Source organism: Hylobates moloch, unplaced genomic scaffold, assembly GCF_009828535.3.
Source record: "Hylobates moloch isolate HMO894 unplaced genomic scaffold, HMol_V3 SCAFFOLD_7, whole genome shotgun sequence".
Lineage (NCBI taxonomy): Eukaryota > Metazoa > Chordata > Mammalia > Primates > Hylobatidae > Hylobates > Hylobates moloch.
This window is the reverse complement of record NW_026652282.1, coordinates 114074374-114086264: the sequence shown is the minus strand read 5'-3', so window position 1 is coordinate 114086264 and position 11891 is coordinate 114074374. Positions and strand designations below refer to the sequence as shown.

The 11891-nt window shown below is 43.3% G+C and overlaps 1 protein-coding gene across 1 annotated transcript in view; it reads left to right on the top strand.

Annotated features, from left to right (window-relative positions):
* GPC3 (glypican 3) overlaps positions 1-10353 on the top strand; it is a 478961-nt gene extending 468608 nt beyond the window's left edge. Inside the window, exon 8 of the mRNA XM_058441435.1 lies at positions 9803-10353. Within this exon, the coding sequence (XP_058297418.1) occupies positions 9803-9972 (170 nt within the window). The 3' untranslated portion in view covers positions 9973-10353. The remainder of the gene's footprint in view (positions 1-9802) is intronic.
* The last annotated feature ends 1538 nt before the right edge of the window (positions 10354-11891 follow it).

Sequence of the window (11891 nt, the reverse complement as noted above, 5' to 3'; positions counted from 1 at the left end):
AGATCACGCCACTGCACTCCAGCCCGGGCGACAGCGAGACTCTGCCTAAAAAAAAAAAAAAAAAAAAGAAAGAAAGAAATTGACATCCCCGTTTGTTTGTTTATTTATTTATGAGACAGAGTCTCGCTCAAGGCTCATTCATGTAGTACCATTTATCAGTACATCATTCCTTTTTTTTTTTTTTTTTTGCTAATATTCCATTGAATGGATATACCACATTTTTTGTCTCCATTCATCTGTGGATGGACACTTAGGTTCTTTCCACCTTTTGGCTATTATGAATACAATGCAATGAACATTGGCATACAAGTATCTGTTTGAGTATCTGGTTACAGGTTGTTTATGCATCAACGACAGCAAGAATATAGTATTTTTAAAGGCCATTTTGCTTTGGAATTCTAGAGGCACCTTCTAACAAAACTTGGTTGTACAGACTGGTGAGGTGTTATGGCACTAACAGCACTGCCATGCACCCCAGGCACAGTCAGGGTGGCAAATGCCTCATTTCACTCACTCTCAGACTTCTCAGAGAATCCACATTAACTCCCCCTCTCTCCTTAACTCACTACTCACTGTCTTTTTTTAAGAGATGGGTCTCACTGTGTTGCCCAGACTGGAGTACAGTGGCTATTCATAGGTGTAATCATAGTGCACTACAGTCTTGAACTCCTGGCCTCCCACCTCAGCAACCCAAGTAGCTGGGACTACAGGCAGGCACCATGGCTACATCTGGTTTCTTACCCAACAATCCTACTGAAACATCTTTCAAAAATCACCCTTAACCTTCTATTTAACATCTGCAGTGGCTTCTTTTCAGTCTTTACTTTTCTTGACCCCTACACAACATTTGACCGCGTTAACCCACCCCTCTTTAAAGTGCTTCCCATCCCTTGCCTTCTCTAGATCAGTTATCTTGATCTTCTTCCCTGGCCCTTACTGTACAGTGTCTCTGTCCTCAGCTCCTCTTCTTCTACTGACTGTTAGGCCCATCATTTCCCATGGGAATGAGATAACCTTTCCTGTGGGAAGTAAAGGCTTTGATGAGCTTTGATCTCTGTGGAGCTGTTAGGCAGCCTCAGGCAAGAAGGACCTGTAGACATCAGAGGAGTGGTCATGACACTGCTGGGGAAGGTGGTGAGAATGCTGGGGCTGGTGGAGGAGAGCCACCACCCACGTTACCCACACATACTGTCAGTGCTTCCCGGATGGGGTTGTTCTGTTCCTGGGAATATGATTTGACTCATGATGTGCCTAAATAACTATGGTAGGCCAGGCACAGTGGCTCACGCCTGTAATCCTAGCACTTTGGAGGCTGAGGAAGGAGGATAATTTGAGGCCAGGAGTTTAAGACCAGCCTGGGCAACAGAGCAAGACCCTGTCTCTACAAAAAATAAAAATAAAAAAATTAGCCAGACGTGGTGGCACACGCCTGTGGTCCCAGCCACTTGAGAGGCTGAGGTGGCAGGATTGCTTGAGCCCAGGTGTTCGAGGCTGCTGTGAGCCATGATGGTGCCACTGAACTTGGAAACAGAGTGAGACCCCATCTCTATAAATAGTAAGTATGTAAGTAAGTGGTGGCCCATATGACTTTTTTCTTTCTTTCTTAATGGCTACACATAATAGTGAAGCATAGCTGGTGGTTGAAACCCCCTGGAAACATTTGTGTTAGAAAAAGGAAGCAGTCTGAGCTCTACTTAAGGACAACCACTGTGATGTTTCCCTCATAACAAGGAAGTTGCCATAGAAAAGATTACATTAAGTCACTCATCAGGAATTTGTGAGTCAGAAGGTCCAGTGTGGTAATTGACAAAGCCCAGGTGACCCAAGTTGCCTAACAGTGCTGGGGTTGTTTTTTTGTTTGTTTGTTTGTGACAAGGTCTTACTCTATCACCCAGGCTGTAGTGCAGTGGCACAATCACAGCTCACTGCAGCCTCAACCTCCTGAACTCAAGCAATCATCCCACGTCAGCCTCCCAAGTAGCTGGAACTACAAGCACACGCCACCATGCCCAGCTAACTTTGGTGTTTTTTGTAGAAACAAGGTTTCACCATGTTGCCAAGGCTGGTTTCAAACTCCTGGGCTCAAGTGACCCATCCCCCTTGGCCTACCAGAATCCTGGGATTACAAGGTATAAGCCACTGTGCCCAACCTCTAACAGTGTTTTTAAGATTTTTCTACCTAAATCCCCCCACTACATCAGAGAAGGGTGAGTGAATCCCTACTCCTGAGGATTTGAGACATAACCTGCTAAACAGGAAATGTCTGATGAAGTCTTCAGTGAGCTTGCAACTAATACATTTCTGCTCCATCATTAGCCTTGCATATTTTAGTATAAAAAAGTGTGCTTTCCCCCTAATTCCCTAGGAAGAAGCATGCGATGGCCTCATGTACCTACAACCCACTGCAGTGTAATCTGAAGATACACATACTCCAGACTGAGAAACAGAGGCCTATAATACGAGAGGCCATGCCTCAGCTAATGGGAAAAATTCATTATATTCTTTCAACATCCTATTGTTGTAACTAAAGATGTTTGCAAGCTGGAATGAGCCATAAGAAATGAAGTGGACATCTCATTGCCCAAACCCTCTTCTAGGAGAGGCCATTGGATTATTCCCAGGTGTTACTGTCATTTAGTGGGCAAAATTAGCAACTCATTTGTTTGTCAAAAAGGCAGATTGTGGGCCGGGTGTGGTGGCTCACACCTGTAATCCAAGCACTTTGGGAGGCCAAGGCAGGCAGATTGCTTGAGCTCAGGAGTTCGAGACCAGCCTGGACAACATGGTGAAACCCTGTCTCTGCGAAATATACAAAAATAATCCAGGAGTGGTGGTATGTATTTGTAATCCCAGCTACTCAGGAGGCTGAGGGCACAAGAATCACTTGGACTCTGGAGGTGGAGGTTGCAGTGAGCCAAGATCATGTCACTGCACTCCAGCCTGGGTGACACAGCGAGACTGTCTCAGAAAAAAGGCAGATTGTTAAATGAGCCCATTCCCAAAAGAAGTCCCATTAGACCAGTTAAAAACCAGAGGTCTCAAGTATTCCTTGTCCTCCTCATCTGATCTATGAAGAAGAAAATCTAGACTCCCAGAGACCCAAGGGTCATTTGCAAAGTCATTTTCTTCTGCTTTAAAGTCTAGTCATTTCACATCTAAAAGTTGACAAAAGAGGAGGTATTGAGGTGGCAGGAAAGAGGGTTGTGCTGAAGGGAGAACAAGGAAACCAGGGTCTGTTTTGGATTCAAGAGCAAATGGCAGAGCCCAATGGCTCCTGTGGGAACAGGCAGCAGAGTGAGCAGTATTGCAATAAATGTGATTTCTCCAGAGATTTCCCCCAGCTTCAGCCTCTGGGGTTTGCCAAGCAATGTCCTGAGGTTTCACGTATGCATGTCTTGGAGGCCAACTGTACACAGCAAATGCAAAACACAGAGATAGCAGTATTGCTCTGTTGCTATATTAGGGCCAGATTGAAGCCATCTGCTGATGCAAGCTTGGCAAGTAAGAAACCCCCATGCTTGGCTCAGCAGTAGCATTTTCTCTCCTGGCATTTTGATAGCAACACTTCTTTCAGGCTGCCCTGTGAAGTCTTCCTGTGGTATGGGTGAAGCCCTCATAGCAATGCATCATCCTCCTTGAAGCCCACACCCTCAGAGGGTGAGCATTTGCTTCCTATTATGTGCTCAAGACTCCAGTAGCTTTGTAAGGGCCCAAAGGCTTGTCTTCCTGGCTCCCAGATCCCCCTGTGCATGCCTGTCCATGCCTGCTTGACGCACCCCAGGTCCAGCAACTTCTCCCCCAAAGCTCTGTGTGTACTGCCTTCAATGGAAGTTGTTATGCCAGAGTTTAAAAGCAAAACAGAAACAATCCAGCATGGATGTGTTTATTGCCAGGATCTCTCATCCAAGATTAAAAAACAGCTCAAGAAAAAAGAGAATTCAGAATTTGGTAGCTGATGAATATCACCAGAGAAACATACCAAGGGAAGCAACTGATTGACCTGACTTGCTTATGGAGGCCCTGTCAGGGACAGCCACCTTGGCTGCTGTAGGTGGAAGAATGATTATAGCCTGCAGCAGGCTATGTCCCTCACTGGGCTGCAAGAGCCTTGGAATCGGAGAGAAATAAAACTAGAAGGAAACTTAGAGGTCATCCAGTTCAACACTTTAATTTACCAGATGGGGCAACTGAGGCCCAGAAAAGAAGGAAATGACTTGTCTAAGGTGAGATAATAAGTCAGTAGCTAAACTAGGCTTGGAACCCAGGGCTCCAGACTGCCAGGATGCACAGGATCACTTGAGGCCAGGAATTTAAGACCAGCCTTCTAGGGACTCTGCTAGGAGACGCTGAATAACCAAAGATGGAGGGCTCTCTATTTATTGCTTTTCTCAATACAGAAAAACTTTTCAACACACAAAAAAATGCAGACCTTAATGACTGACAATTATTTTAAAAAAGAATTATCTAATCTGCAGCACAAAGGACATGAAGGTGAAATGAGAGTCAGGGGCTGAGTGTGTAATTAGTACAGATGTTGAGTCTACCCTTTGGGCATAGTTAAACTGATTACAAATAGAAACAGATTTTTGGATTTAGCATGAAAATCTCCTTGCTGGCCCAAAAGGTTCTCACTGATGATCAAGATAGAAACAATTTATGTGCATTTTATAATATGTACCTAATACAGCAAAAATACGTTCTGGAAAATCACTGATAAACATAAAGATATGAATGATTGAAAAGAGAATGGTTTGTGGTGATTCTCATAATACATCTGGTTTGTAGCAAACTGAGAAGTTTCTGGTTTGGTGTAGATTTAGCCACTTTGTAGGTTTTTTTGTTTTGTTTTGTTTTGTTTTTTTAACTTTGCTACTGGCTGATCCCCAGATACTATTCCCACAGGCTTCTTGTTTATTTCAACACAAGATGTCTGACAAGTCTCTCCCTCTTAGAGCTGTCTTCCACAGTGTTAACAATCATCTTTCTAAAAAACACAAATCAGACTGTGTTGTTTGCTTACTTCAAAACCTTCAGTGGCTCCCTGTTGCTCACAGAAGAGTTTTACTTTCCTAATCCACCATAATTTGGCTCTTACTTGTCCCTCCGCCTTACCTTTCATCACCCACCACCTCTTCCCCCACAGTACACACACACACACACACACACACACACATACACACACCACAACAATGTACATTCTGTGGCTCCTCCTACCATGGAGGCTACTTGCTGCTTCTGAATATGCCTCATAGACATTCTCTGAGCTTGGTGATTTTGGTCAGGCTGCACCCTCTGCCTGGAATAACCATTCATTCAGCCCCTGCCATAATTCTGTCCATCCTTCATGCTGTAGATTATGTCCCAATTATTCTTAATTTTATTTTTTATTTTTATTTCAATAGTTTTTGGGTACAGGTGTTGTTTGGTTACATGGATGAGTTCTTTAGTGGTGAATTTTCAGATTTTAGTGCACCCATCGTCCAAGCAGTGTACACTGTACCCAATATGTAGTCTTTTATCCCTCACCCCACCCCCATACTGTCCCCCGAGTCCCCAGTGTCTATTATGTCATTCTTGTGCCTTTGTGTCCTCATAGCTTAGCTCCCACTTATAAGTGAAAACATATGATATTTGGTTTTCCATTCCTGAGTTACTTCCCTCAGAATAATGGCCTCCGGCTCCATCCAAGTTGCTGCAAAAGACATTATTTCATTCATTTTTATGACTGAGTAGTGTTACATGGTATATGTATGCCACATTTGCTTTATCCACTTGTTGGTTGATGGATACTTAGGCTGGATCCATATTTTTGCAATTGCAAATTGAGCTGCTATAACCATGCGTGTTCATGTGTCCTTTTCATAGAATGACTTATTTTCCTTTGGGTAGATACCCAGTAGTGGGATATCCCAATTGTTTTAAGAAGTCTTCCCAGATCCTTCTATTTGGAATTTTTATCTCTTTCTCTTCTATCCCCGAGGTGTTTTGCTTGTGCCTTTAACTGAGCCCTTCCTACTTTCTGCCACGTAGCAAGTTGGATTGTCTCTTGATCAATTTCCCTTGCCAGTGAGGGGACTCATGAAGGCAGACAGACAGTAAGTCTTTCTCTAACCCTCAACTGTGATGCTTGAGACATCATAGGCTAGTTTTGTTTGTTGAATAAAATTGGATTACATTTCCCCTGTCCAGAAATGTCTGTATTTATCTTTCACCAAAAATCCTATTTCCTCTGTCTCCATAATGCTTCATTATTGTGCTAAGCTATTCCCTTTATCTCTAATCTTCATGATGATGGCCCAAGCGTACAGTGGCTTTGCTGGGATTCCCATCAATTATAAGCCACAGGTGCCTGGCTATGGAATTGGGTGATAAACTTTTGCTACTGCTGAATGAAGAGCCTCAGGAAACCTGCAGCCATAGCTTATGGAACACAGGGAGATAGGATTCTGAATATTCCTGGGGGCCTTTTGGAGGTAGAAGACTTGGCCACCTTTGTGGTTGGGGTATCTAATGGCTTTGGCCATCATTGTTGATTTCTTCAGGGAAATAGAACTGATATGATAATTCCCATTCCCAACCCGGAGCTCTTTTCAGGATTTCAGAAAGTTTAACAAGGCTACTTAATCAAGTATGTGGTCAATTTTATGTGCAAACAGTGACTTTGCTCTCATGCTTTTTGGAAGTTCTCTTTGGCACTGTGTATTTCACTAATGGAGTTTGTTTTCAAGAAGAATCCATTACTACTTAATTACTGTAATTTATTTGGTATATAGAATTTTTCAAGAGGCAGTATAGCTTCATTTGAGGTTTAGAGTCAGACCTGGACTCAAATAGCTCTTCTACCCCATAGCAGCTGTGTAAATATGGGCAAAATAATTAACCTGAGCTTGAGCTTCCTCTCCAGTAAAATGGGAATTATAATACCTACCTTATAACATCGTGGAGATGGTTAAATTAAATGAAATAATGTACAGAAATAGTTTAACACAGTGCCTGGCCTATAGTGAGGACTCAGTAGTTGGGGGTCATTACTATAATTTCAAAATACAGGGCCCAAGAGATAGAAATAACAAAAGAAGGCCAGGCGTGGTGGCTCATGCTTGTAATTCCAGCATTTTGGGAGGCCGAGGTGGTCAGATCGCTTGAGCTCAGGAGTTTGAGACCAACCTGGGCAACATGGCAAAACCCCGTCTATAAAAAAAAAATAAAAATACAAATAATAGCCAGGCAGCGTGGCACATGCCTGGCTATTATTTGTATTTTTTTTTTCTAGAGATGGGGTTTTGCCATGGCCCCAGCTACTTGGGAGGCCAATGTGGGAGGATTGCTTGAGCCCTGGAAATCGAGGCTGCATTGAGCCATGATCGCACCACTATACTGCAGCCTGGGCGACACAGAAAGTCCCTGTCTCAAAAAAAAAAAAAAAAACAAAACAAAACGAAAAACAAACAAAATCAGAAGAGGTCTTTACTGGCAAAAAAAAAAGAAACAACTGGATTTAAAAAAACTTCTGGGTTTGCCATAACTACTACAGTAAACAAAACTGTTGAAAGTTAGCAGATGATTTGAAGAAAGAAACAGTGTAGGAGCTGAGCAGTGACATTAATAGATATTGTTTCATCTTGATGTTGGGCAAGGGGCACTATCCAGAAAAGGAAACTGAAAGCAATGCTGAGGGTGCTCTCATTCAGGTCAACCCTAAAAATATTCCTCTTCATTTAAGTTGAGAAGTTGCTGTGAGAACCAAGGCTGGGCTTTCAACAGATCTAGCCATATGTGCTCTCCACTTTGGTGAAACCCGATCGTGACCTAAGCCTGTGCTATCCTTGCCGACTGACAGCTGACCTCGGCCTTCTCTGTGCACCCTGCATAGTTCACCTTTCAAAGAAAGAGGTCTGATTTCTAAGTAGAGCATTGCTCTTTGTTCTTTTTCTCTTTTTATTTTGTTTGTAGGTATTTATTTTGGAAGGGAGGGAATCTAGATTATAGTCTGCTCAATTGCTTCTCCCTGGGTAAGAGAGTTTCCTGGAAAATTTGATTTGAATTATTATGAGTACTCAGGAAGACAAACTCTCTGCTTTTAAATGAGTAAAATGTAACCAGATTCATATATCTTAAACATTAGGACATTATTTCTTTCTACAGCCATGAAAATAGTTATAGTTAATAACAAAATGGAGAAAATATTTGTATAAAATACAGGCAAAAGTTCAACAAAATATATATTATTAAAATGAATGGGAAAAATATCAATACCCACTAGATAAAAAGGCAAAAGGTATAAACTACTACACATTGAGAAATATAATTAGTAAACTAAAACATAGGAAAATTTTGTCTGCACTAGTAATCAAATCCCTGCAAATTAAAGAAACGTTGAGATGTCGCCTTATATTAGCAAAAAATATCTTTTTTCAATGGAGGTGCCATAAAATTGTTTCTCTCATCATTGCTGGTGGCAATATAGATTACAATAGACCTTTTGGAAATTGGCATCTTAGTCTGTGAAATTAGACTCCCTGGCTTTGATCACTTTGACCTTGCTGCCTGCCCTAACCAGTGCCAGCCTTAGCAGAGCCTTGGTCCTGCGCCCTGCTCTGTACTGGACCAGCTGAGTCCCCACACTTTCTTCCTGTGACTTATTGAGTGTTTCATCCCCTGTAAGAGAAGCTCTTCCTTCCTCTTCCTTCCCTCTGTAGAATCCCAGTCATTTCCTCTGTGCCTGTTGCTGGGCATCTCAGTGTCCCAAAGGATCTTTCTAGCTCCCTTGGCTACCAGACAGTTGGCTGGTGAAGTCGCTCACATCATATCACCTTCACAAGATATCGAAATAGCAACATTGGCAACGGAGTCTAGAAGAGCCAAGAGAATAGATTTGATCTCTAAATCTGGAAAAGCAAATCTGAAAGATATTGAGCCCTTGGCCAGGGTCAGCCATCTTGAATTTCCTGATAAACCACTGTCTTCCTTAGATTTGCCTTCTGGGGCCACCTTTGCTTTAGGACAAGCTAAATGACACCCTGATTTCTTTTCAGAATCATGAACATATATCATAAATGCTAGGCAGTCAAAGAATGAAAGGCTCTTGCCCATTAGCCTCTCCTTACCCCCATTCGCTTGGTATCAGTTTAAATCTATGCTTCGATCAATTTTGCTTTTTTGCCAGGATTGTTTCTAGGGGGAAATGAAAAGACCTTATAGATAAAAGGAGAATTATCTGGGAAAATAAAACAACTTTCAACAGCAAACTACCTATCCTCAACCCTAATTAAAGGAAAGCTCCCAGGACAAGGAAATGCATATAAGGTGCAGGGCCTAAGAAAGGTGCACTGGGAACCCACAGCACCCCCTCCCCACCAGGACACATACACACAAGAACACAACCACGTGGTATAGTCACCCATATGGCATCTTACGTTTTGATACCCATAAGATCTGGTGAAAATGCCCTTCAAGCAAAACCTTGCCTGGGAGGAGATGTTGCAAAGGGCTATCATGCACCCTACAATGTGGATGCAGCCAAAGGGGAGTGGGGTGCAGCCTGTTCGCTCCCCACTCCTGCTTGCTGTGATCGCTGGAAGGAGCACTTCTGGCTGGCTTCTTCCACTGCCTCCCCTCTCCCCGCCCCCACCCCCACATATCCTTCTTTTTCCCATCTCACAGTGGCCTTTTTCTCCCCCCTAAAAAAGAGAATCAAAGCTGAGGCTTTCCAGTGGTCCAGACACATGCTCGAGCTGTGGATAGTGTTATACTGAGGCTATGGGTAGACTTGCATTTCAAATCCTTCTCTTTTGATTGACAGAACTGGCCTATGATCTGGATGTGGATGATGCGCCTGGAAACAATCAGCAGGCGACTCCGAAGGACAACGAGATAAGCACCTTTCACAACCTCGGGAACGTTCATTCCCCGCTGAAGCTTCTCACCAGCATGGCCATCTCGGTGGTGTGCTTCTTCTTCCTGGTGCACTGACTGCCTGGTGCCCAGCACATGTGCTGCCCTACAGCACCCTGTGGTCTTCCGCGATAAAGGGAACCACTTTCTTATTTTTTTCTATTTTTTGTATCCTGTATACCTCCTCCAGCCATGAAGTAGAGGACTAACCATGTGTTATGTTTTCGAAAATCAAATGGTTGGTATCTTTTGGAGGAAGATACATTTTAGTGGTAGTATATAGATTGTCCTTTTGCAAAGAAAAAAAACCATCAAGTTGTGCCAAATTATTTTCCTATGTTTGGCTGCTAGAACATGGTTACCATGTCTTTCTCTCTCTCTCTCTCACTTCCTTTCTATCTTTCTCTCTCTCTCTTTGCATGGATTTCTTTGAAAAAAAATAAATTGCTCCAATAAAAATGTATTGGCTCTTTTTTTGCAAACCGTCGTCTGTGGTGACTGTGCAATGCTTTTTTTCCTTCTCACTAAACTTTCTATCCAGTATATTCTTATCAGGCCCCAACAGGGTCCTTGAAACCCACCTCCCTGCCTTCCTTCTGGGTGGAAATCAATCCTGACTCCAAGAACCAATAAGAGCCACACCCTCGCAATCCACAATCTTCATTTCGAAACCTTGGGTTAGAGTATCTTGTCTACGAAACCGAAGGTATCTCAAAAGAGTTACCTGGTCTGGTCTTGCTTTACAACTTTTACTTTGCCAAAAATGCTTTGCCCAAATAGGAATCCTCTATGTAAATCAGGTACAGTTACACCATTCATCTTCTCCCTTCTCCCAAATCAGGACAGGTGAGCCCAAACAGTGCAAAGAAATCACTCCCCAGCTTCTTTGCTGCTGTCTCAGGCTTGCTGTGTTGCCTCTCTCCACAGGGGCTGCCACATGGCATGGGCAGCCGTTGCTTTGGGTCAGGTTGCAGAAGGTGTCATCAGCAAACCCATGATTTATAGGGAGCAACTCTCACTCTTGGCCTCAGGTGAGCTTCTTCAACATTCATTTATTCAACGAGTAGGTTTTGCATACCTTTTGGGTTTCAGGTACTGTACCAGATGCTGGAGACAGTGGAAAACAAAAAGAGAACTGAGCCCTGCTCTCATGGAACTGAAGGTCTGACACCAGTAGTAATTATTACAACACTGGCTTTTCATCAACCATAGGCCCAGTATTATTACTCAAAATCTATTTTTTGCAGGGTGTGGTGGCTTACGCCTGTAATCCCAACACTTTGGGAGGCTGAGGCGGGTGGATCATTTGAGTCAGGAGTTTGAGACCAGCCTGGCCAACACGGCAAAACTCCGTCTGTACTAAAAATACAAAAAAATTAGCCAGGTGTGGTGGCAGGTGCCTGTAATCCCAGCTACTCAGGAGGCTGAGGCAGGAGAATCGCTTGAACCTGGGAGGCAGAGGTTGCAGTGAGCTGAGATCATGCCATTGCACTCCAGCCTGGATGACAGAGTGAGACTCTGTCTCAAAAAAAAAAAAAATCTGTTTTTTACACATACGACGTTGCAATAATAATGGCACTTATGTTAGGTAATACTCGGACATTCTGCTGCCAAGGGAGCCCAGGAATAACCACCCTGCCATTTTTGTAATGTGTATAATGCTTAGCACATTGCCCTGTTGCCAGGTCAGGTCAATAGAGACATTGTTGATTCTTTCTAAAGGGGGAGGACTCAACTCCCACCTGATAAATGTAAGACAGAGAGGGTGAGATGCACTGAAGGGGTGTGAGCAAAGGTTAAGGAATGGACGGGGACATCCCCTTTGATTCTACGAGGTGGTCCTAGTCAGGATCTCCGATTTCGGTCCCATGGCAGGGGGTCACCATGCGGGAAGCAGAATGTGTAATTTCTCACAACTTATTGTACCCCTTCTCCTGCTGTCACCAACATACTTCTGTCTCCTGCAGAGCACAATTTTCCAATATCCATCTTCATCC